This window comes from Trachurus trachurus (genome assembly GCF_905171665.1).
Source record: "Trachurus trachurus genome assembly, chromosome: 4".
Classification (NCBI taxonomy): Eukaryota; Metazoa; Chordata; class Actinopteri; order Carangiformes; family Carangidae; genus Trachurus; species Trachurus trachurus.
In genome coordinates, this window is record NC_139898.1 from 36,034,654 (window position 1) to 36,061,365 (window position 26,712).

General features: G+C 41.3%; 1 protein-coding gene across 1 annotated transcript in view; it reads right to left on the reverse strand.

Moving 5' to 3' along the window:
* Positions 1–19,219: 19,219 nt before the first annotated feature.
* The window catches only part of rab3b (RAB3B, member RAS oncogene family), a gene marked incomplete at its 3' end in the record, with an annotated part of 23,958 nt that continues 16,465 nt past the window's right edge, over positions 19,220–26,712 (reverse strand). The window contains exons 3-5 of the mRNA XM_083969656.1: positions 21,633–21,751; positions 21,376–21,500; positions 19,220–19,404 (exon numbers count right to left, since the gene is read on the reverse strand). Of these exons, the coding sequence (XP_083825782.1) occupies positions 19,220–19,404; positions 21,376–21,500; positions 21,633–21,751 (429 nt within the window). The remainder of the gene's footprint in view (positions 19,405–21,375; positions 21,501–21,632; positions 21,752–26,712) is intronic.

A 26,712-nucleotide genomic window follows, 5' to 3' on the forward strand; every position in this document is an offset into this window, starting at 1 on the left:
AAATATAAACACAGTTGAAGCCAAGTAGCCGAGCTACGTGGCTAACAACAACACAGAGAGAATGATCGCAAATTAGACAGATCATGTCAGCTCCGGGTTTTAATTTTCCAGTCCTTTTTTAAAATAACTGTAGTAGGCAGCAGAGAGATGGGGCAGCTCCGGAATGGGGAGCGTGGCTCTGACTTAGCTCCTGAACGCCTGAACAGCAGAGTGATAATGTCTGTAAAAAGTCCCAGTGCTGTTATATTGTATATCATGTAATGTCTCTCGTCCAATCAAATTACTTGATCGGAAATAACTGTTATACAAGTATAACAGGGATAGTTTCAGACCTAACAATTTGTCCTTTTTTATTGTGTTTCATATTTTGCAGAAGAAGACCTGCCTTCCAGACCGTCCTGTTTTGTCCCTCTCACCCCCCCATCCCCTTTATCCATCCATCCTGCTCTATCTATTGTCTCTGCCTTCTTTCTCTCTCCCTAAGTTTCACGCTTTCAGGCTTGCTGTTCAAACGTACCAAGCCTTCAAGAAACAAACTGAATACTCAAGATACAAACTGAATACTCAAGATACACTTTTGAAGTAGTTCTCTCTTGAACGAAAACAGCTCTCCTTGAAGTAGTTCTCTCTTGAACGAAAACAGCTCTCCTTGAAGTAGTTCTCTCTTGAACGAAAACAGCTCTCCTTGAAGTAGTTCTCTCTTGAACGAAAAAGACTGTCATTGAAGTAGTTCTCCCTTGAACGAAAAGAATTTTCACTTGAATGAGACATTTCCTCTTATGCTATCCCTATTTTCCCTTTGATACGCTCAATCTGTCCTACCTCTATACACTCTGGCTTTACCTTTTCTCTGTTGTCCATTTGTTCCAAATTGGGACTTTTTGAAATTGATCAAAACTGAAACAAGTAGTTTAAATTCACCAGTACCAAGTAATTCTGCCTCATTAAGAAACAACTCTTGTTGGTCAATTGCAATCTGAAAGTATACATCGCCATTGAATTTGAGCAAAATCTATTTTCTCCAGTGTGTCATTTCTGTTTCAGTAAAGTAATTTTCCTACTGATTTAAAGAGGCAAGTATTTTCTGAATCAGTACAAATTGATTTAACTGGCTCATCAGTCCTAAAAGCACTGGAGTGTTGGAACAGAGAGGTTCCCTATTTTCTTTCCTGCTCCATATTGAGACTAATTTAACTTGAATTAACTTTTTACATCCAGTCTCTGCTTTAATAAGCAACAAACCTCTCATAGCGTAGTCTGTGTCGTTGTTTGTCTGTATTGTGCCTATTTGTCTGCATCAACAATGCCAAGGAAAAACAAGAAGTCTCAAGCTAGAAAACTCCAGTGGCAACAGCAGAGGGAATCTCAGAGTGCAGCACCAAGTGAACAAGCAGAGGGTACCGGTTCTCAGAGCAGCATGGTGAGTGAGTCTACGACACTTGTTAGTGAGACTGTAACACAGGGAGGACCACCTGATGGATTGTGTGTTTCCAATGCTGACATGATAAATAGGCAAAGTCACATTGATGCTACGTGCCCAGCAGAGGCTTCCAATGCAGACCCAGTGAAAAATCAGGTAGCTGCTTCAGAAGTGCCACAAGTTTCTTATGTTGACATTATAAAGGAGCAACATAACAGTGATGCAGATTGTTCTCATGTGCACCAGGCCAAACGCAAGTATGATAATTCAAATGTAGGACAAACATCTTGTGCAAACATTGCAAAAAGGAGACGTGGCAGTAATGCTCCACATGTAGCTGTTCCTCCTCATGCTTACAATGATATCCTGGAGCTTCAGCTCGGTGAGAAAAGAGTCTGTGCAATGCGTAGCCAGGCTTCTGTGAGATATGGTAAATACAGAAACCAACAGTGTACCTGTAACTCTCTGACGTTTCTGGCCTTTCTTTATGAGAATGAAAACATCACAACAGAAGACCTCAATCAAGTTTTGGATAAAGGTAATGCAATGTACAAAGAGGCCAGGAAACGGTTCCCAAACTTTATCCATTTGACAGCAGATGAGATCCCTGACCGAGTGACTGCACGCAGCCATGTGTACAATGCAAACATGAACATATGGTCACGATATGGTACGTTAGGAGACCCTGACCCTGGATGTGTTGATTACTTTCTGGACCTAATGGCTGGACTGAGCTGTCTCCTGTCAGAAGTGCAGTATGCATTGCTGTTGATGTCGGGGTTGTGTATTGCACTGTTCAGAACCAGATCTGGTAGGTTTGGTTTCTTTGACCCACACGGCAGAAAAGAGGATGGTAGACATATACCGCTGGGATGCCCTTTACCTGGTAGGGCTGTCATGGTGACATTCACAAGTCTCTTTGAAGTGGTTCAAAGAATCCAAATATTTCACAAGGGAATCAGAACTCCCTCCTCCTGCAACTATGAGTTGAAACCTGTGACGTTTCCCTGTGCTAATGCAACCCACTACAACGAAGCCACCCCTGATGTGCTGATTACAACAAACACTTCTGCTGCAACAACCTCCTCTGTTTTAGATGATGCCCTTCACAGTGAGCAAAGTGTAAGTCCAGTCACTGAGCTGTCTGATGAGATACTTTATGAACTGTGCACTGCCATGGAAGCACAACCATTGAGCCAGCCCAGTGTAACTTCTGCCACAGCCCAAGACATCACTTCATCTGTGACACAACATGATCAAATCAGGTTGCCTGATCCACCAACTGAAGCTGCTCCACATGCCTTACCTGATATCTCCCATAAGCTGTCCAAAATGAATAAAAACGAAAAAAGAAAGTTCTTGAGGAAACTAAGGCTCTCGGAAAAAGAAACAAACAAAAAAGACAAAAAAACAAGACAAAGAGAGAAGTATGCTTCACATGAAACATACAGAGAAAAGAAGAAACTTTATGAAAAGAACAAATACTGTAATGACTTAAACCGAATAGAGAAACTGCAATACAAAGCCAAACGCTATCGAAGCAATGCTGAAATTAAACAAAAGAACAAAGAATATATGAAGAACTGTTACATGACCAATCCTGAAAGTAAACGGGAGAAACAGGAGTATATTACCAAACGATACAGACAAAATGTGACTTTTAGAGAGAAACAAAAGTTCTATCTGACCAAGAAATATCAAGATGATTCAACCTTTAAAGACAAACAAAAGCTCTATCAGGCCAAAAGATATCGAGAGGATTTAACCTTCAGGGAGAAACACAAGATGTATTTTATAAAAAATTACAAAGAAAACTCCCAGTTCAGAGAACGGCAGCGGTCTTACATTACAAGGCGTTACAGTAATGACCAGACACACAGAGCACGACACAGAGAGCTGATGAAGCAAAGGATGCGAGAGAAATATCACAACAATCTTGCTTTTAAAACTATGCACAACATGAGATGTGCTACGAAAATAAAAAGGAAATACAGATGTCTCGATAGACAAGCACAGGAGAGTGACAACAGTGTGATCGCAGAGGCCATATCTATATTCAGATCCCACATAAAGTCTGGTCCAACGTACCCTTGCACCGTGTGTCATAAGGCATCATTCCCAAACCAAGTGAAACAGTGCAAGAGGTCAACCTATGTGAAAAACCCACGTCTAGTTGCATCATGCCTAACGGGTAAATATGTTCATGTTTGTGATGAAGTCTGCAGAAATGAACAACAGTGCACGATGCCAGATGAGAGGAGAAAAGAATGGATCTGTCACACCTGTCATGATCACCTTAAACGTGGAGCTATGCCGTCTCTTGCTGTAGCCAACAACATGGAGCTCGTTGACATTCCACCTGAACTGTGTGACCTCAACATTTTGGAGAGACATCTCATCGCCAAATGCATCCCATTTGCCAAGATTATTCCTCTTCCCAAAGGCAGACAAAATTCAATACGAGGTAATGTAGTGTGTGTCCCCTCTGAAGTTCAAGAAACTGTACAAGCATTGCCCAGAGTGAGAAGTGAGTCTCAGGTTCTGAGAGTGAAACTGAAGAGAAGACTGTGTTACAGAGGTCATCAGCTGTTTCAGACTGTAACCTGGTCTAAACTGGTTCACGCGCTGCATAAACTGAAAGAGATTCACCCACAATACAAAGATGTAACTATTAGAGATGATGCTGAACTGTGTGATCCCACACTTCCTGATGATGAGGAGGAGGAGGAAGGTGAAACAATGAATGATGATGATTATGATGAAGGTGATCTGTTGGAAATTGATGTGTTTGAGAATGAAGCATTTCAGGAGACAGAGAATGAACCTGATGACGGGCAGAATGATGACAATGCTGAGCAGCAGCCAACTGAGCAGACACGTGACAATGAGGAACAGGAAGAAAACATGCCCAATGGAGGGTTTGCGCTTGACTCGTGCCTTCAGCCAACTGATGTGTCAGAGGAGATATTAAGTTTTAGTGAGGGTATCTACTCTGTGGCGCCTGCTGAAAGAAACAGTCCAGTTGGTTTCTTCAAAACCCCCAGACTGGAGGCCATATCCTTTCCTATGCAATTCCCTACAGGTCAGAACACACTGGATGAAGCTAGACTTGTTAAGCTGTCGCCCAGCGGTTATTTCAAAGCTCGGCTTTTCTGTGTTGATAATCGTTTTGCCAGAGACACAAACTACTTGTTCTTTGCCCAGTTTGTGACAGAAATTCACTTGGCCACAAACAGCATGAGCATTCAGTTAAGGAAAGCAAAGCCTATGACCAGAGACGGACGCAGAATAACATCTGATATGTTACTGAATAAACGTGAGGTGGAAAGACTTGTGAGGAATAAAGATGCAGTAAGATTCATGCAGCCACTCAGAGGAACTCCAGCCTACTGGCAAAAAACAACCAGAGATCTCTTTGCCATGATCAGACAGTTGGGAGTTCCAACATTCTTCTGTACATTCTCAGCGGCTGAAATGCGTTGGCCTGAGGTCATCGAGGCAATAAAAAGACAACAAGGTGAGGATGTTAATTTTGACGAGCTTGACTGGTCCGCAAAGTGTGACATACTGAGGAGCAATCCTGTGACAGCCATGCGAATGTTTGATAAACGAGTAGAGGCTTTATTCAGAGACCTGATTTTCTCACAAGCAGAACCCCTTGGGAAAGTGCTCGATTTTTTCTACAGAGTAGAGTTTCAGCACAGAGGAAGCCCGCACATTCATTGCCTGTTATGGATAGAAGGTGCACCGGTGTTCGAGACCGATAGTGACAAAACGGTGTGTGACTTTGTTTCGAAGTACATCACAGCTCAGCTCCCTGACCCACGCAAACAACCTGAACTGCACAGAAAAGTGAAGGAGTTACAGATGCACAGCAGAAACCACTCTCGCACATGTTTCAGAAGCTTTGGCTCTGCCTGCAGATTTGGATTTCCTAAACAACCCTGCAAAGAGACAATGATCACCAGACCATTTGAAAGTGACACTGACATTTCCGAAGCAGTGGAAAAGGCCAAAGACAAACTCAAACCACTGAACGCGCTCCTGAACGAACCTGAGATTGCCGAACACCTGAGTTTAGAGCAGCTCCTGGCTCGCTATGAACTGACAGTCAGTGAATATGAGAAATGCATGAGCTTAATTGCCACATCCTGCTCAGTGACCTTGAAACGTGACCCCAAAGACTGCTGGGTAAATGGGTATAATCCGTACCTTCTCAAAGCGTGGAATGCAAATATTGACGTGTCTTTTATCCTAAATGCTTATTCTTGCATCATGTATCTGACCAGCTACATAACAAAGCAAGAATCCAAAATGTCAGAGTATCTGAAAACAGTCATTGAGAACTCCAACAAGGAACATGTCAACGAATGTGACGAAATGAGAGAAGTCATGCAGGCATATTCGAAAAAGAGAGAGATCTCAGCCCAAGAAGCGGTCGCAAGAGCATGTGGAATCAAACTGAAAAAATGTTCACGAGGTGTTGTATTCCTACCAACTGATGACAACCCAGTTAAAATGAGCCGCCCGATGTCAGCCCTGGAAGACGCAACACCAGGAAGTGCAAGTATATGGATGACATCACTGACGGACAAGTACAAAAACAGACCTGAGACACCAGAGTTTGAGGAGATGTGTCTGGCTGATTTTGCAGCAACATGCAGACTTGTCTATGGCAATCAGGCAAAAGGCAAAGATGTTCTCCGCTTGCTGAATGACTCGGGATTTGTTCAAAGGCGAAAAAACGACAAGCCCGCTGTGATCAGATTTTACCGCCCCTCGAAGGAAAAAAGTCCTGAACAACACTATGGATCACTGCTGAAGCTGTACCTTCCCTACAGATCAGATGCAGAACTGAAAAGGCCATTCTTACCAATGTACCAGTCCTTTTACGAAAGTGGCATTGCACGTCTGCCTGGCCGTGAGCACGGTGAGCTAGTTAAATACATTGTGAAAAGAAACAAAGACAAATACGAGAAAAACAGTAAAGAGATTGAGCAAGCTGTGGAAGAGTACGAGCAGAACAGAGGATTGATTGATGAATGGAACAACCTGGCACCTGAATCTGAACTTGTGAGGATGGAGTGCATTGATGAACTGCAAGCAGCAGAGCCAGATCACGATAATGTACAAGAAAATGTCCCAGACTACAGTCGCCAGGTTAACGCTGTAACAGAAGCCAGAGCCATCAGAGAGCCCCCTGCAATGGATCCTGCTGTGTTACGTCAAATGTACCAGAACCTGAACCAGAAACAAGCCTGTGTCTTCTCTTTAATCAGAGACTGGTGCATTAAGCGTGTTCGTCGCCTAAATCCAGAGCCGCAGTTCATCTATATCAATGGTGGAGCTGGAGCAGGAAAGTCACATCTGATCAAATGCATCTACGCAGAGGCATCAAAGATACTGTGCAAAGTACCCAGACATGCAGACGACACTGACATATCAAGCCCCACTGTGCTGTTGACTGCTTTCACTGGAACCGCAGCATTTAACATCTGTGGAACAACTCTGCACTCTCTGCTGAAGCTCCCCAGAAGTCTGAAACCTCCTTTTGTGGGACTGGGTAACAAACTGGATGAAGTCAGAGCAGAACTGATCAACGCTGAAATCCTCATCATTGATGAAGTGTCCATGGTGTCAAGGCCCCTCTTTGCATATGTTGATGTCAGACTGAAACAGATCAAAGGCAGCCAGAAACCTTTTGGAGGAATGTCAGTCATCGCTGTTGGAGACTTCTATCAGCTACCACCAGTGCGACAGTCTAAACCTCTGTGTGTACATGACCCAGAAGCCATTGACCTGTGGCAGGAAAACTTTCAGATGATCACGCTCACTGAGATCATGCGTCAGAAGGATGATGTTGCCTTTGCAGAGATGCTGAACAGGATCCGTGTGAAAGACAAGTCAGAAGAGTTGTCTGAATCAGACAGAGCTTTGTTATCACAAGCCATCACTGAACCAGCTCAACGCCCTGCTGATGCCCTGCACATTTTTGCCACCAACAAACAGGTAGGTGCTCACAATACTGAAATACTGACGAAAAATTACTCCAACGTCACCAAAATTGATGCAGACGACTACAAAAAGGATCCGAGGAATGGGAAAATGACACGACAAGAACAACCATTCAAAGGAGGTACAAATGAGCTACCAGACACACTCCAAGTTGCAGAAGGCGTACGTGTCATGCTGACTAGAAACCTGGATGTTTCCAAAGGACTGGTGAACGGTTCGTTTGGTACTCTTATCAAAGTGGTTACCTCTGAACCGCCTGGATCTGCACATGTCAGCATGCTTGGGCTCCAAATGGATAATGAAACAGCATCAGGATCAGCTGACAACCTTGTTTATATCGAGAGATCAGAGGACAACCTGAAACAGAAAGGAGCTGTGCGCAGACAGTTTCCCATCAAGCTGGCTTTTGCATGCACCATTCACAAGGTTCAAGGCATGACAAGACATTCAGCTGTTGTCTCCCTGAAACACATCTTTGAGCCTGGCATGGCTTATGTGGCATTGAGCAGAGTCACCTCTCTCAGTGGACTGCACCTGCTGGACATGGATGAGAGTAAAATCTACGCCAACACTGAAATCACTGAAGCGCTTGAGGCCATGAGACAACTGAACCTGGATGACATGATGCCACTTCTTCATCTCAGAGACACACTGAGCCGACCTGACACTCTGACCATTGTTCACCACAACACAGAGGGACTGCCAGCTCACATCAATGACATCAAGAGCCATCACGAACTGTGTCTTGCAGATGTTTTGTGTCTCACAGAAACCCACCTACAGGGCTCCTTTGTGGCAGACAGTCTTCAACTTCAGGGCTACAACATGTTCAGACGAAACAGACACCTGTCCTACACCAATGTTCCCCAGATGGCAAAGAAAGGTGGTGGTGGAGTTGCCATGTATGTCAGAAATCATATCCAAGTGCACGAGAAGCAGTACATACATAATGTAACTGACCTAGAGTTTGTGGCTCTGAAGATTGAAGCCCCAGTGAGAGCACTAATTGCAGCTGTGTACAGACCACCAGGCTACTGTGTCGAGTCATTCCTGAAGAACCTGAGCAGCCTTGTGGACTCACTGGAGATCATGGATATTCAACCCATCATTGTCTGTGGTGATTTCAACGAGAATCTGAAGTCTGAAGAAAAAAAGCCAATACTGGAGATGTTTCAGTCCAGAGGGTTTCAACAACTCATCACTGATCCAACCACAGAGAAGAACACACTGTTGGACGTGGTTTTCATCTCTCAACCTCAGCAGTGTCTCCATTCTGGTGTGCTGAAGACCTACCACAGCTATCACAACCCCATTTACTGTGTATTGTCTTTTAACAGTTCATGAAACAGTGCGGTAAGCCATACAGGTTTAGTGAAATACAAGTGACTCATTTGATAAAAATGTATTTTCATCATGTTGTTATCGCCATGTACATTCTTCAGTTTGCAATCAATAGGAAAATTCTTGAAGCATCATCTGTGTAAAAAAAAAGAAAGAAAAAAGTGTGTTTTGGCTTGTGCATTTACCAGGGAGGGTTTTGGGTTTTGGGTTGGTAAATGCACAAGCCAAAAGAGTTTCAGGAACCGAGGACAGCCAGTGTTTACAATACCTGTGCTACATGTGTAACAGACACTGAAAAATGAACAATAAAATAAATGAATTTCAATAAATAATATTTATCAATTAATATAATATATTCTATTAACTGTTAAATTAATAAAAAACATCAATACACATTTATATGCAACTGCTGAAAGTACATGTTCTCTGTGTTGTGTGAGCGGGGATGGTCACCTCCCCTGCCTCGGGGCAGGTGGCCTGACCAGAGACCATTCACTCTGTGTGCTTTCTGACCCCTACTCAACGTTCCCCTCTCCAACCTTTACCACACCACTTCCAAAACTGTGAGGATCAGCTGGGAACGGCCAGGACATGGTGGCTGTCAGTCTGCCATTGCCCAGGCACTGCAGCATCATCCTGTCAACAGTGGATCCACCACAACTGGGTTCCACAGAGTTCTTCTTCCTGCCTGCCCTGGTTGTTCTTCACTGAAGAGAATGAGTCTGTCGTGGTGCTGCTGGTTGCTGAAGGTATGACAGACAGTATGTGATTTATAGGCTACAAGTTCTGCATATGTTTTATGCCACAAAAACATACAACATCTTTCTCTTCTCTTTTATCAGGAGCACCTACTTCCACCTCATCATCATCCGGCCACGTCTGACCAGAAACAACAGCATCATCAAAACCGTCAGTCTGCAGAGCCCTCACTGCTGGACCGCACATACACAAGTCATCCTGCTGCCAGCTTCTATGCCTGCTCACAACAGAGCCAAAGGTACCGCTTTGTTGTTTTGTCATTAAAAAACTTGGATGACACTGTTGACAATGTAGGTTTACAACAATATCATGTCCACTGCCTTCTCCTTTCAGGTCTCCCCCACTTGACAGTAGAGACCGACAGGGCTGGACAGCTTTCTGGACCTTGTGATCTGTGTGACGGAGCACTGAGGGTGACAGGCTGATGATTCTCTGGCAGGTGATTACTTAAGGTAAATGATAATCAGTTAGGAAGGAAGTGTTGAACATGTGATTTATGTCTTGGTCTTCACTTCCCAAAACATTTTTCTATTTTGTCTTGTCAGGTTCACCTCCCTCATTCTTCTGTTGATCATCTGGCAAGTGATGAGGTGCACTGCTGCACGGACACACAGCTCAGAACCACCAAGCCATCGTGCTGTCACTGACCACACATGACAACACCATCCAATCTGTGCAGCAAGCAGCAAGTGGCCAAGTCAAATTTGAACATGGGCCACTGCAGTCAGGACTGTGCCCATGTGATATATACTGTTGAGCCCATAAGGTTTTATTCTTGGCCGTCACAACATCTATCACACGTCTGCCCGTCCTGGGTGAGGGATCCCTCCTCTGTTGCTCACCCTGAGGTTCCTCCCGTTTTTTTTCCCCCTGTTAAGGGTTTTCTTGGGAGTTTTTCCTCAGTCGATGTGAGGGTCTAAGGGCAGAGTGTTGTAATGCTGCTGTGTCAAGCACTTGGAGACAACGTTTTTTAGAAATGCAATGAACTCCTTTCCTGCAAGTGCTGTAATAAAGACAGATTCTAACTATCCCAAGGACAGTCATTCTTATATTATGTTTACCTAGTATTTTTTGTTGATACATTCCACATTACTGAAGAAAGGTGTTGTGTTTGAACAATTACATCAGTGAAATCTATTTCTACTGGTTTTAGACCTTTAAACACATCTTTTACACTTTTGTTAAACAATTCAGGTGTTTTTCCACCAAGTCATATAATTCAACCTCCTGCTCACGTTCTACTTTTTACCTCTCACATGCTTCTCTATATTAATAATGCCTCAACAATGTTTTTACAGCTGTCAGTTTTGAGAAATATTTCAGACTTCAGTTTATCAATTTAACACATCCCACACACACAAACACACACACTGGTGGGTTTGCAAAACCTCAATGGGCAGCAGGAGCAATAGCAACAAGATGCCAGCAGTAGCAGCAGGAAAGGCAGCAGAGCAGTGGTGATAGCAGCAGAAAGTGGCAGCAACAGCAGTAATATAGCCAGGGAGGAGCAGGTAAGATGGGGGGGGGGTTGAGATAGCCTATTTGGATGAGGACAACATGTGAATGATCAGCTGATCGGGATTTTAATCTATTTTCATTTGTTACTTCAGGTTTCAGGTCTCCCCCACTTGACAGTAGAGACCGACAGGGCAACCCTCTTTTCAAGCTGTCAGTTTTACTTAAACTTATCTGAGTAGACTCAAGCTTTTCAATTCCTTCATACTATTCTTCAACAATTCAAATAATTTCCACTCATTTCATACATCCTCCATCTTCTACTTTTACTCTTCAGATTTTGTTTCATCTATATTAGTAATGGTTCAACAATGTTTTCAAGCTGTCAGTTTTAAATATATGAGTAGACTTCAGACTTTAAATGTCTTCATACTAATCTTCAACAATTGAAGTTGAAATCAGCTATTATCTATTACAATTCAAATTGAAGTCACCTATTTCAGATTTCAAGCTTTAAACTGTTAAACTATAAATATGCAGGATTTCTACATTTTCCTCAAACTTTTTATTAACATGTTTTACTTTTACCCTTCAGATAGTTATTTTTAGTTAACTACTTCTACATTATTCTACATTTACTCTGCAGATATTGTTTAATCTATATTAGTAATGGTTCAACAATGTTTTCAAGCTGTCAGTTTTATATACGAGGAGACTTTAGCCTTTCAATTTATTCATACTAATCTTCAACAATTCAAGTTGAAATCACCTATTACCTATTACAAAGCCAGGATTTTTACATTTTCCCTTAAATAACTTAAATGTTAATTTTTTCATACTAATCTTCAAAAATTCAAGTAATTTTCCAAACATTTCATACAAATTCGACATCCTTCTTATAAGTTTTTCTTTTTAATATTTTCTCACCTATTTCAGATTTCAACCATTCAACTGTTAAACTATAAATATGCAGGATTTCTACATTTTCCTCAAACTTTTTATTAACATGTTTAACTTTTACCCTTCAGATGTTGTAGTTATTTTTTAATTATTCTGCCCTTTAACGGATTGTAACTACTTCTATATTATTCTACTTTTACACTTCAGATATTGTTTCATCTATATTAGTAATGGTTCAAAAAATGTTTTCAAACTGTTTTAATAAATCTGAGTGCACTTTAACCGTTCAATTCATTCATACTATTCTTCACTAATTCAAGTTATTACCACCCATTTCATACATCCTCCATCTTTCATCTTCTACTTTTACTATTCAGATATTGTTTAATCTACATTAGTAATGGTTCAAAAGTGTTTTCAAACTGTCAGTTTTAAGTAAATCTGAGTAGACTTCATACTTTCTGAATAGACTTCAGACTTTCTTCATACTGATCGTCAACAATTCAAGTAATTTCAAACCATTTCATACTCTTCATATATTGTTTCCAAGATTTCAAGATTTCTTCAGCAGTTTCTTAATTCAACATAGTTTCAACAATTTATTCAGCTGAATTCAGCTTCCAGCTTTCAGCATTCACCCGTATTTCCTTCAGGAAATGCATTTTCTAGTTATTTCTGTCTTTATTCAATCCTTTTTTATCATTCTCTTTGTGTTTTTATTTCTCTGTCACTTTTTTGTTTTACCTTTTTACTAATATTTGTGCCATTTTATTTAATGCTTTTACTGTTGTTGACCCTTTTCTTTGTATATTTTTAACTTTTTTTATTAGTCCGTTTTTGTTTTTTTTCTTGTAAAGCACTTTGAATTATATTTTGACTTGTGAGAGATGAATAAAACTTGGCTGAGTCCAAAACCCAAACTCCAGTAATATAAAAAAGATAAAAAAGATAAGTAGCTAATATAGAACGTACACATTAGACATTTAAATGTTGAAATATAATAAAATACAAATGTGAGCTATATGCCACTGCAACGGTGGTGTGTTAAATGATGTCATCTAGTCGTTGTTGTGTCAGTATAACAATTAAATACTTATATATGCAAAGACTTTGCTTATAATAAAACCAAACAAGAGACTGAAACACTCTGCTCTCAATTTATCATGCAAATTAACACAAACTAACACAAACTCTATGCACATTTCTGACCTTTGAACTTTTGGCATCAACATAGGAAAATTATTTTCATAGAGTTCATCAGTTTGCAATAGTTTAGTGACCCATGAAATCCTCTGTTGGAACGATCCAACATCACATTATTATCAAACATGTAGATGTTTAACAGTCCTAAACAACACAGCAAAAGCTACATATTTTTGGAAATTCGATTCAAGTCAATAAAAATGTGTTAAATCAGTACATTTATGTCAATAAAAACATCCCTTTACTAGAAACAGGCGAACTATAAATACAAATTTGCTACTAAAATAGTTTATGAACATTTTTCTGAAAATAACCCTAACCCTAAATCTTCTGAAAATGCTTCCTGCAGTATGATTTCATTTTTCCCTCATTACCTGAGAGTTAAATTTCATATTTACAAATTCTTTAATTTCCCACCAGGAATCAAATATCAAACTGACTCAGTCTGAGCGATAACAACGTTCACTCGTTACTTCTCTTTTAATGTATTTACAGGGATTTATTACAAACGTATCTATGCTGTTATTTATAAACTGTGTTCAGTATTTATTCAGCCATGTTTTATGTTTTAGAATCTAGTTATAAGGTTTTATAAAGAGTCACAGACAGAGAACAGACCAGGCAGCTGCTCTGATTAAAGATTGAGAGTTTTATTATACTAAATTGCATCTATAATATACAAACATTCACAATATTTTGTACAATCACTTTGTGCTTCTCCCCCGTACAGGAGTGTAACTGTAAGACGACAAGTTCACATAAACTCTCTATAGAAGGTTTTCATGGTATAATACACAGCATAAAAATAAATCCATACTCAACACCGTTATAATCTCTAATTCTATCATTTACAAATTCACTTAAAAAATAATCATATGAAGACAATGTCAATATTATTGTATGTTTTTATCAATATGAAGACACACGGTGGAGAGTCACACACAGAAACGTGCGCCGTTGTAGCTATAGAACAATATGGCAGGATATCTATCTCCAGAATATTTAGGAATAAACGCACTTTTTTTAAAATCTCAACATCTTTCCTTTCGTTTGCAACGTTAACGTACCGAATCTCAGCTCACACGACGTTATCAAAACATCGCACTGCCGTCAAAGATACTGCGGTACACAAACACAACTGAACACGCAATAAATATCATGGTAACCATAGCAACAAGAGAATGTGTCGGCTCTAATATCACACACACACACACACACACACACACACACACACACACACACTCACACACTCACACGTTCATGTAGGAAACACTGCGAACATGAACATGACGGCTACGTGACGACACCGGCTAAAGGGGGCGGGGCCGAGCCGTGTGCTCTTCACTAGAGCTGTAAAAGAGAGTAGCGACACCACTATGACTCCCGTGGTAAGGGTTTAAGGGTTTAGGGTTTAGGGGTTTGAGGGTTTAAGGGTTTAAGGGTGTAAGGGTTTAGGGTTTAAGGGTTTAGGGGTTTAAGGGTGTAAGGGTTTAAGGGTTTAAGGGTGTAAGGGTTTAGGGTTTAAGGGTTTAAGGGTTTAGGGGTTTAGGGGTTTAAGGGTGTAAGGGTTTAAGGGTTTAAGGGTTTAAGGGTTTTGCCCCCTAGTGGCAGGATATGGGTATTGCAAAAGCGCCCAGAAAACCCATTCACTCCAATGTATGTGTGTTGCCCACTGGCTGGTAAATTGATGAAAACGGCCGTGTTTTTGTTTTTAGGTGTCTTGGTCATATCAGATTATACTTATAATTAGTTTATTACAAAATGTAGATTGAAACATTAATGTAGACAACTGTTTGTTTTTTTTACTCTCCTATGTGTTAAGTAAGGGATAATGTATAGTTCGGAGGTTGTTATGGAGAAATAAACCCCGACAGGTTGTATGGAACCCCGACGCGAAGCGGAGGGGTTTCATTCAACATGAAGGGGTTTATTTCTCCATAACAACCGACCAACTATACATTATCCCGCTTATTACACGGTTTACGAGTGAAATAATTAATTTGAAACATAATGTTGATCAAAATACGACTTTCATCGATTTAAAATTGCATTTAGCGAATCTGCAAGACCGGTCACTTCCGCTGTTTTGCTGAGCCTCCTCCCGTTCGTGCATTTGAAGCCTTTGATAATCAATCAGTGGATCGATACATTACCATACACGTGTTAAGATGTGTGTATTGTGTGTAGTCGTATCTGTCATAAACAAGCGATTAACTTTACTGTTTACGGGGTGCGTTTGTGTCGCGGAGTCGCGGTGCCAGCTGCACCGAGACGAGAGGAGAGCTGTGACACCGGGTCAGAGGCTCTGATCAGCAGGTTTGGTTTCCAGCAGCGGTGTGGAAGGAGCCTCCACTCTCCTTGTAACAAGTTACCAGTCATTTATCTAACATCGCTATTAGTCCGAAGCTGTTTAATGACGGTAAAAATGAAACACAAGGTAAATATCCTGCATAGTTTCTCTTTTCTGTGCTGCGCTGATCAGAGCGGCTTCCCTAGCAACGGTCTGTTATACATGACGACGGTCCGTTATACAGAAATAACAGACCGCAGAACGCAGCGCTGGACCAATCAGAGAGCAGCATTCAATAGAGCCGTGTAATAATGTTTATCGGTAAAGGATCCTCAATGATGCTATTAATGTGGTGATCTATAAATGTCCTTAAATTATTGAAAACACCACACTGCTCATTCACCAACAATGCAGAGATGTCAGTTCCCATATTCCTCCACCAGGAGGCGCTGCCATTGGACCAATGCTGTTGTTACTCTCTTTTACAGCTCTACTCTTCATCATCTTCATCATCAGCTCTGCTCATAGTGCAGTGTGAGTGTAAAACCCTCGGTGTCGGCTGAAAGCCCCCGTGATCAGAGCTGCTCTACCCTTAACCCCGTCTACAGGCTCAGGTCTGTGGGAATCGGCATTAGTTGATCCAGTTTTAACCAGTTTGGTCTCTAATGTTTTTAGTGTGTAGTTGGTTATTTACTCCAAAAAATCTTATGTGGAAATTTTTTCACGACAAAACAAGAAAAAAACAAAAAGACTAAATTAATTTTAGTGTCACAATCTGAGGCTCCGCTGTACTGGAACTAACTGATGTTGTTGCAACAGTTACAACTCTAATTGTCATATTCTATTTTTCTTATATATTATAATGCAAGGGCATATTTTATGCAAATATTCATCTTTATCACTTGTGGATTCTGATTGTGTAGAGACACTGGTCAGACGTAACATGCACCTGTCTAACATCGTGTTGCTGCTGCTCTGTGTGTTCTGGTCTTTCTATCAGAAGCAGCATGAACTTCTTCAGCAGCAGCAGCAGCAGCAGCAGCTGGTCAGTTTCCACTGTCAGTCAACGTCAGTCCAGTTGGTCTTAGTGTTTGGGTTTAGGACAGGTTTGCTGTGTTAACTGGTTAAACAGCTGTTGTGTTAACGAGTTAAACTGACCTGTCATTGTGGCTCTTATACAAACTGTTGTGTGTTTGTGTGTTTTTAAAACTCATCCATTCATTGGAAAAGGGGCTTAACAATGCAGGACCCTCCTCTGTTGACAGAGAGGTTAAGTAATCAACTTTTTTCCCTCTGGCTGGAACAATCTCCAAAAAACACTAAAACTACAGGCATTCATCACCCTTTCCCATTTTAAAACCAGACTTAACTGCTTTTTAGTGGCAAATCATGGAGTGTGTAAACGTTTTACTGTTTAGTATTTCACCATCACTAGATTAGCGTTCTTTTAGTGTGTATTGTTGTGCATTGTTCTGTTCTGTTTAACATAATCTCTCCCCCATATCCCTGTCGAACTGTAGAACTCTGGACGTCATTCATCTTTTCTCTCTCTCATATTGTGTATATCTTGTTGCTGCTTTCTTGGCCAGGCCATGCTTGTAAAAGAGATTTTTTTTATCTCAAGCAATTTGCCTGGTAAAATAAAGGTAAAATAAATAAAAAAATAAAAAAATAAAATAAACTTGGTCCAGCTCTGATCTCAACACCGCGGAGTTTCCCTTTAACTCAGAGCTGTTATTACTAACTACTACTACTACTACTAACTATTATTGTTGTTCCAGTGTATTAACTAGTCTCAGCCCGTCACCAGAAGCTCTGTGTGTGTCAGCTTCATGTTTAAGAAGCTAACACTTAGTGTTTTTAGGACTGGTGTCGGTTTGGGACTCGACCTCTTTGACTCGGTGGTTTTGGCTGCAGCGCTGCGGGGAGTTGTGCGTTGGAGGAGTTGTGCGTTGGTGGAGTTGTGTAGCCCTAAAACAGCAGTAAGTAAGGCTAAGGCCAGTAAGAGTTTGCAGTGTGCTAGAGGCGTGTTGTAGAAGAGTGGAGCTAGCTACCTCCAGCTAGGCTTCTAGCTGATGTCTCGGTGAACAACTGACACCTGTAAACCTGGACTGAACGTGTGCGTCGGTGGTTGTCGGTTGTTGTTGAGCTACACTGAGGAGAGGCAGCGCTGTGCTTCACCCTGACCTCTGACCTCTGACCTTTGACCTCTGACCTCCTGACAGGAAACTGCAACACAATCCAGAGTTTGTCGTGTTTGAAAACGAAAGGTGTTCACTGTTTCACTGTGCAACCGAATGAAACTGGGGGGGGGGGGGGGCAGGGGGGCAGTTTGTCTGAAAAGTCACACAACCACGATGACTGTTGTTGTTTCTTCTGCGTTAGAACATCTGCACCAACAGCTGCACCGTGAAGTCGTCACATCGTCGTGATGCTCGTTACCGCTTCACTTCCTGTGTGAGCTGCTCATGTCTTTTATTGTTACTTTATATTTCTAGTGTTGTTGGTTTTATTTCTCTTTTCTCAGTGACATGTTTCCTCTGTTCTGTAAATGTTTGTGTCTCTGTGTGTTTACTGTAATGATACAGCCAATCAGCTTGTTTGACATGTAGGCTACTTATCTACCTGTTGACCGATGTCTTTTCTGTTTCCAGCTTTAAGGTTCGGTTGTGCTGAGTTAGGGTTAACCCTTTAAAACAGCAGAGATCAGTCGCAAGTTATTTACCTTCAATCTGCTGCACTGAAGATCAACATGTTTGATATGAACTTCTCTCAAGTCACTGTCAATACAGCATTTTACTAATGTTTAATGTTTTTAATTTGTGCAATTTCTTAATCTAAATTTTGTAGCTGTGTTTATTTATTCATGATAACTATTCACTGTATTTGTATTATTGCACTTATTGTATTCAGTATATTTGATCCTATTCAAAGACTGACCATTAGCTGCAGCTACACGTCTTGTATGCATCGCATTTTTCATTCTTTGTGGCAATGTTGTATGTATCGTCCCTGTTAAATAAACATTAAAATAAAATAAAAACTGACATTAATTCTGTTTAGTGTAAAACTAGCAGCACAGCCATGTCTCTCAAATAAAATGTAGCCTACTTCCTCCCATTGGCAACTAAACTATGTAGCTTGTCAACTAGCATTTAGCAAACTCTGCACTGCGACTAGTGCTAACAGTTTATTAGCAATAGCCTACCTGTGTTTGAGCTAGCAATGCTTAGCTTGGATACCACTAGCTTCAGTCATGATTAGCATGCTAGCTTTTCCTAGCATGCTAGCTCTTCTTAGCATGCTAGCTTTTCCTAGCATGCTAGCTTTTCTTAGCATGCTAGCTTTTCCTCGCAGAAGTAGCTACAGTCGACAGTGGTTGTAGAAACTTTTCAAACACGACCAACTTGGTTTTGTTTGGCGCACACCGCTGCCCTTACTCCTGGGGGGTCAGGGTTTGCCCTCGGGGTCAGGGTCTCGGGGTCAGGGTTTGCCCTCGGGGTCAGGGTTTGCCCTCGGGGTCAGGGTTTACCCTCGGGGTCAGGGTTTGCCCTCGGGGTCAGGGTTTACCCTCTGGGTCAGGGTTTGCCCTCGGGGTCAGGGTCTCGGGGTCAGGGTTTGCCCTCGGGGTCAGGGTTTGCCCTCGGGACCGGGGGGACGGGGGGAAGAAGGAAACTGTCTCTAAACGTTGAGCTGCAGTCGCTCGGTGATCATCGACGTCACAAACATGGACTGAAGCGGAGGAGTGTGTTGAGGAATGTTACGATAATTAATCTGGTTTTTTTCTTCTTCTGGGAGGGAGGGGGGGGGGGTGGTTAGCGTCGTCGTCGTGGCGATCAGCAGCACTTCTGAGGTAGCTGGGCCGGCTTGTCCGTCAGTCTGGCGGTCTTGGTGCCGGGGGCGGCCGGCGCCTCCACGTCCACGCGCTCCGACATCTTCACACAGATGATGTCGACCAGACGCTCGAACACCTGGCGCACGTTGATGTTCTCCTTGGCGCTCGCCTCGAAGTACTCGAAGCCTGGGAGGAAACACCAACATTTCATCCATCCGTAGGTCTGTATTCTTATCATCATTTCTTTATACACTGCTCAAAAAAATAAAGGCAACACTTAAACAACACATCTTAGATCTCAATTAATGAAATACTGCAGTTTAAAGTCGTTATTCAATATATAGTAGAGTGTGTTGAGAACAACATAACATAAAAATCATCAATGTAAATCAAAATGATCATCATCCCAGGTTGATTTCACACGGGTGTGATATACGTGGAGTTACAATGTGTTGTTTAAGTGTTCCCTTTATTTCTTTGAGCAGTGTAGTTTAGTTCCCTTAGTGCCCTAATGAAAGGATTACATTTATAGAGTTTGGGAACTATTCAGTTCAATTGTTATGTTAAATGTATTATTGACTTCCACATGAATTCCCATCAAAGAAAAGAAAAATGTAACCTCAGTTACATTTTAGTTCTGATCCATTATTTAAAACTTTAAGTGTTGATCCATAAAAAGGTATAGATGTGGTTTTAATACATCTACCTTTATACTGAAGGAGCTTTAACACAAACATCTACCTTTATTTTGAAGGAGCTTTAACACAAACATCTACCTTTATTCTGAAGGAGCTTTAATACAAACATCTACCTTTATTCTGAAGGAGCTTTAACACAAACATCTACCTTTATAGGCCTACCATATGGAGCTTTAACACAAACATCTACCTCTATAGGCCTACCATATGGAGCTTTAACACAAACATCTACCTTTATTCTGAAGGAGCTTTAATACAAACATCTACCTTTATTTTGAAGGAGCTTTAATACAAACTTACATTGTCTGTATTTTTGCTGAATTATTTCTAGACGCTTCACATGTTGCTAACCTGCTGAATATAAACCTGCTCTAGTTGATCACTGTCTCTATTTGTTCTTTAATTAACACCTAATTACTTCAGTTCTAAGGTGATAATTCGTTTCCTTTCCTCTCTGTAGACTATGTGTTCTTGGGTGTGGTTTCATCTGCAGGTGTGTTTGCTGCTTTCAGACTTTTCTTCTAAATACTCGAGAAGTTTAATCTGCTTTTTCATGTCGGTCCAGATGTTTCTCCCAACATGCAGCTAAACTCTGACGTGAGCTCAGTCTCACCACAGGATGGAACAGTTGCAGTGACAGAGTGACTGTGTGTGAGTGAGTTATTGTCAGAGTAAACTCAGTGCAGCCTGAGGCGTGAACCTTTATTTGAGTCTGGTAATGCAGCAGAGCTACTGTAAAACCAGTTTGTTATCAGAAGAGATCTCCACGGCAACGGGGCAACAGCCTCGGGGCAATAAACAAGAGACTGATGGGTATTCCTCAGTGCACATAGCCTGAGGCCGAGGCTGAACCGCCGTTAAACCTGATGAAGAGGAGCTGAACCTCGATCTGGGTCTGTGGTCCAGACCGATGAGGTTCTACACGGTGGAAACCAGGGGCCGTATTCACAGAGAATCTTAAAGGGATAGTTCGGGTTTTTTGATATGAATCTATATGGCATCCCCATCACCAGTTACGTGCTGTGACAGTGACTTTCCCTGGACTGCGTCCCGTGAGTGGAGTTCCGGCCTGGTTTCGGTGCTGACGAATGTAGTCCAGCTAGTTGGCTGGGGTCACGAAAATAAAGCGTTTTTCTTCTCAAAACAATATGCGTTCAAAAGAGTGATACATTTGCATCACAAAACCGTTGTCCACGAAAAAGTCTGACCTCGCAATCGCTTGGTGCTATTTTCTCTCCCTCCGTATCACTGCGCGCTGCCGCCTGTAGACGGCTGTGCGCGTTTCTATCAGCTGTTTCACGGAGTTTACTGCTCGGATAGTTCACATAAACATTTCTGATTATGACACAAGTGATGAAGCCATCCCTTGTTTTAGCACAGAGCTAAAGGGAGAGCTTTATGAACCTGATGTGATGCTGAACCTCGTCAGATGGTTAGGGTTAGGGTTAGGTCTACTCACCCAGCTGGTCTGCCAGGTGCTTCCCCTTCTCCAGAGCGACCACTCGCTCCTCGTCCACGTCGCACTTGTTTCCCACCATGATGACCTGAGCGTTGTCCCACGAGTAGGTCTTAATCTGAGTGGCCCTGCACACACACACACACACACACACACACACACACACACACACACACACACACACACACCACTATGAGTCATCAGCTGTGTGTGTGTGTGTGTGTGTGTGTCTTCTAGATGGTCTAGTCTCTGTCCCGTACCAGTCCTGCACGGCGTTGAAGGACTCTTCGTTGGTGATGTCATACATGAGGATGAAGCCCATGGCGCCGCGGTAGTACGCCGTGGTGATGGTGCGGTACCGCTCCTGCCCCGCCGTGTCCTGAAACACAACACAACCAGCTGGTAACAATCTGCTTTACCAACAGCTTTAATTACAATGCGTTTTAACAAAGTCAGTTTTAATGTTTCTGTAAAAAAAATAGGCAAGGCAAGGCAATTTTATTTGTATAGCCCGTTTTTACCACCAGTTTGTCTCAAAGGGCTTTACATCCCATCATAACAACATCCTCTGTCCTTAGACCCTCACATCCACTGAGGAAAAACTCCATGGAAAACCCTTTTAACAGGGAAAACCAGGAGAAAGCTCAGGGTGAGCAACAGAGGAGGGATTGGTAGTACGCCGTGGTGATGGTGCGGTACCGCTCCTGCCCCGCCGTGTCCTGAAACACAACACAACCAGCTGCTAACAATCTGTTTTACCAACAGCTTTAATTACAACGCGTTTCAACACAGTCAGTTTTAATGTTTCTGTATAAATGTATCACAAAAAAATAAACTGTAAAAATTCACTATGTTCATTATTGACATACCAGCAGACCTGAGATCAGCCCCAACTGTGAGCACTTTTAAATCCAGGTTAAAAACATTTCTCTTTTCACATGCTTATAGCTGAGAACTTAAAACTTTATCTATTTTCTTTTATTTGCTCTTGCTTTTAACTCTGTTTTTAGTGTTTTGTTTGTTTTTATTCTGTCTTATGCTTCTTTTTTTTATTTTTTATGTTTTGTCTTTATGTAAAGCACATTGAGTTGCCTTGGTATGAAATGCGCTATATAAATAAAGATGCCTTGCCTTGCCTTGCCATTGACAAGATGTCAGTCAAATTATTATCAATACTTTAATATATTTGTAGGTGAGATGTAGCACTGTAACATAACACTTTCCTGTTAGGAATTAAGTACGTTTTTCTGATTTTAAAGGGACAACGAGGAGTTTCTATTTGGTTATAAAAAAGTCTGATATTAATGTGGATGAATCTCCGTTACCACTTGTTAATGGTCCATTTTAGATAAATCTATGGTTTTGTCTCTATGGTTATTTTGTTATTATTAGTGGTGGTGGAAATGCTGGGCGAGCCGACCAGCGTTTCTTTACTTTCGGTTTCGTGGCGAGTCATGAGAATAACGCCGCCGAATCTCCGTTTATGCACTGCAAAAACTCAAAATCTTACCAAGAATATTTGTCTTATTTCTAGTGAAAATGTCATTTCTAGTCAAAATAAATCTCATTATATGTAAAATCACATAAAAAGCAGCTTGTTTTTAGACACTTTTTACTTCTTTCAAGTTGATTTTTACTTGTAATAAGTAGAAAAATCTGATAGTGGAGCAAGTTTTTCTTTCTTATTACAAACACAAAAAACTTGCTTTCACTGGCAGATTTTTCTACTTATTTCAAGTGAAAATTAGTTTGAAACAAGTGAAAATGATCTAAAAACAAGTTCATTTTGAGATGATGAGTCTTATTTTAAGTGGAAAGAGATTAGTTTTGACTAGAAATAAGACATTTTGACAAGAAATAAGACAAATATTCTTGGAAAGACTTTGAGTTTTTGCAGTGTGGTGGGAACTACGACGGTATGTGATTGTCTTCCAACCTCTGACTTTAATTCTTGATGAATGAAAACATTAGTCTGTCTTGCGCCGGTCAAAGAATTTCAATTTCACTTCATAAATGTAGTGTGAAAACGCTTCGCCTTTCCAAAACTCCTCGTTGTCCCTTTAACAATCTGCTTTACTAACAGGTTTAATTACAACACGTTTTAACAGAGTCAGTTTTAATGTTTCTGTATAAATGTATCACAAAAAGAATCAACTGTAAATATTCACTATGTTCATTATTGACAAGTTGTCAGTCATATTATTATTATCAATACTTTAATATATTTGTAGGTGAGATGTAGCACGGTAACATAACACTTTCCTGTGAGGAATTAAGTACGTTTTTCTGAGTCAGTTGGAGATCAGTTATTACACCTTAAATGTCAGTGAATAAAGTAAATGACAACTTTTGATCTTTTTTTATCAGCTGATCTTTAAGTGCTGAATAACGTTGGATATATTTCAACCAGATTATGCAAACTGCTGATATTTTAATTATTTTATGTATATTTGAGTTATATATTTAATTTGTTAGTTTTATATCTCCCTAGCGGCGCTACACTTCTGATGAACCAACTCCTCTTTAACAAACTGAATGTTACAACCAGACTGTTGTGTTGTTGTGTTGTTGAACACGGTCAGTCAGGTCTGTGTTAACTCTCAGACTCTGTGTTGTGTGTTCAGGCTGAGCGGAGATGAGCTCATACACCAACATGCAAAGCTACGGATAATGTTGCATTGGTTGTGGCAAACACTGCTGACTCCGTTACCATGGCAACGGCAGCATCAAAACCAACAAACAGTAAAACTCCAGCGGCTCGGATGACGACTGAAACACAGGACATGAAGACTCACTGTTACATTTAGACACGTGGAGGAATTATGACAAATAACACACACACACACACACACACACACACACACACACACACACACACACACACACACATACACACACACACACGTACACACACACACACACACACACACACACACACACACACACACACACACACACACACCTGTTCTCTCCTCACAGTAACACAGCAGCGCGTTGAAGCTGTGACTTCACACGTTCGTCACCATCGACAGCAGCTGAACCTCCGTCTGTTTCTACTCAGGATGAACTGAACAGGAAACTAGAAAACTACGGAGGCTCAAAAGACTCAACTCAAGATATTTGACTTTAGAAGTTGTGTCGATAGTAGGGGTGTGACGAGATCTCGTCCCACGAGATCTCGCGAGATTAAACTTGACGATATTTCTCGTCGCGTTAAAAAGCTGTCTCGCAAGATTTATTTCTTTCTTTCTTTTTTTTAATGTTAAAAAATGTAAAGCAGGGTTTCCACTACTAGTTGCCATTACTTTGCATCCCTTTCCACACAGTTATAACTCTACTCGACTTGGTTTAGGTGCTTTTCAGTCACAGCTGAGTTCTTCATTCCTCCTCGGTAAAAACAAAACTTATTAACCAGCGCATCCAGCGCTAATTAACGACTCTGTGGCGGCCGACTCACTCTCTCTCTCTCTCTCTCTCACACACACACACGGGCACATGGACAGGTCGCGTTGTGACGGTAATAAACATATGCGCTAGACCGTCCGACGTGGGAGGGAGGGAGAGGGGATGGGGGGGCGAGGGGGGGATCCGAGTAGTGAAATGGCACTGTGTGTGTGTGTGTGTGGGGGGGGGGGGGGGTCGCTGCCACTTCTTAAAAAAAATCCTAGAGGAAACACTGCACATAATATTGTTTGCACTTGAAAAAAAGAAATAAATATTTAATTTTATTTAATTTATTTTAACTTTTATAAATTTTAGTTTTAGTTTCAATTTGTGGAAGAAGAAATGTATTTAAAGCTCATGCTTACATCATGCATGGAAATAGTTACAATAAAACATTTCATTATATTTTGTCATTGTAGCTTTCTTAAAATCTTGTGTCTCGTCTCGTCTCGTGAGATGAGTGTATCGTCACACCCCTAGTCGATAGTTAGTTAGTTTGACAATAAGCTGAGTTTGGTTCATTATAATGTCAATATCACATGATTCACATGTTATTGTAACATTTACTGTTAGTTTAGCATTCTTTGTCTTTGTGTTTTCTGAGGTTGCAGTGAGTTGAGCCCTCTGGGCCACCGTACAGACATGATGGTTCTTTTTTCTTCTTTCATTTCTACCTGTTGCACTTGAGGTTTCTGACTTTCACTCTGGTTCAGGCTTGAGGACGGGAAGCGACGCTCGGAGTTTGATGCAGAAAGCTGAATTTACTTAAAACAAATACAAACACAGAGCAAACAGATGTTTGTGTAAATCCAGGTTTATAACTGTGTGACTCTGCATCATGAACAGATACAACAACGGGGTTAAGGAACCACAACAACTCTGTTTGCTGAGCCACACGGTGCAGAGAGTCGTAGAACTGTAGGGAACCACACTACAACTCTACAACTCTACAACACTACAACTCTACAACTCTACACCTCTACAGCTCTACAACTATACAACTCTACAACTCTACAGCTCTACAGCTCTACAACTCTACAACTCTACAGCTCTACACCTCTACAACTATACAGCTCTACAACTCTACACCTCTACAGCTCTACAACTATACAGCTCTACAACTCTACAACACTACAACTCTACAACTCTACAACTCTACAACTCTACAACACTACAACTCTACACCTCTACAGCTCTACAACTATACAGCTCTACAACTCTACAGCTCTACAGCTCTACAACTCTACAACTCTACAGCTCTACACCTCTACAACTATACAGCTCTACAACTCTACAGCTCTACAGCTCTACAACTCTACAACTCTACACGTCTACAACTCTACAACTCTACAGCTCTACACCTCTACAGCTCTACACGTCTACAACTCTACAACTCTACAACTCTACACCTCTACAGCTCTACAGCTATACAACTCTACAACTCTACAACTCTACACCTCTACAGTTCTACACGTCTACAACTCTACAACTCTACAACTAGGTCTAGGTCTGAGGTCTAGGTCTACAGCTCTACAACTCTACAGCTCTACAGCTCTACAGCTCTACAACTCTACAGCTCTACAGCTCTACAGCTCTACAACTCTACAACTCTACACGTCTACAACTCTACACCTCTACAGCTCTACAGCTCTACAACTCTACAACTCTACAACTCTACACCTCTACACCTCTACAGCTCTACAACTCTACAACTCTACAACTCTACAACTCTACACCTCTACAGCTCTACAACTCTACAACTCTACACCTCTACAGCTCTACAGCTCTACACGTCTACAACTCTACACCTCTACAGCTCTACAGCTCTACAACTCTACAGTTCTACAACTCTACAGCTCTACAGCTCTACAACTCTACACCTCTACAGCTCTACAG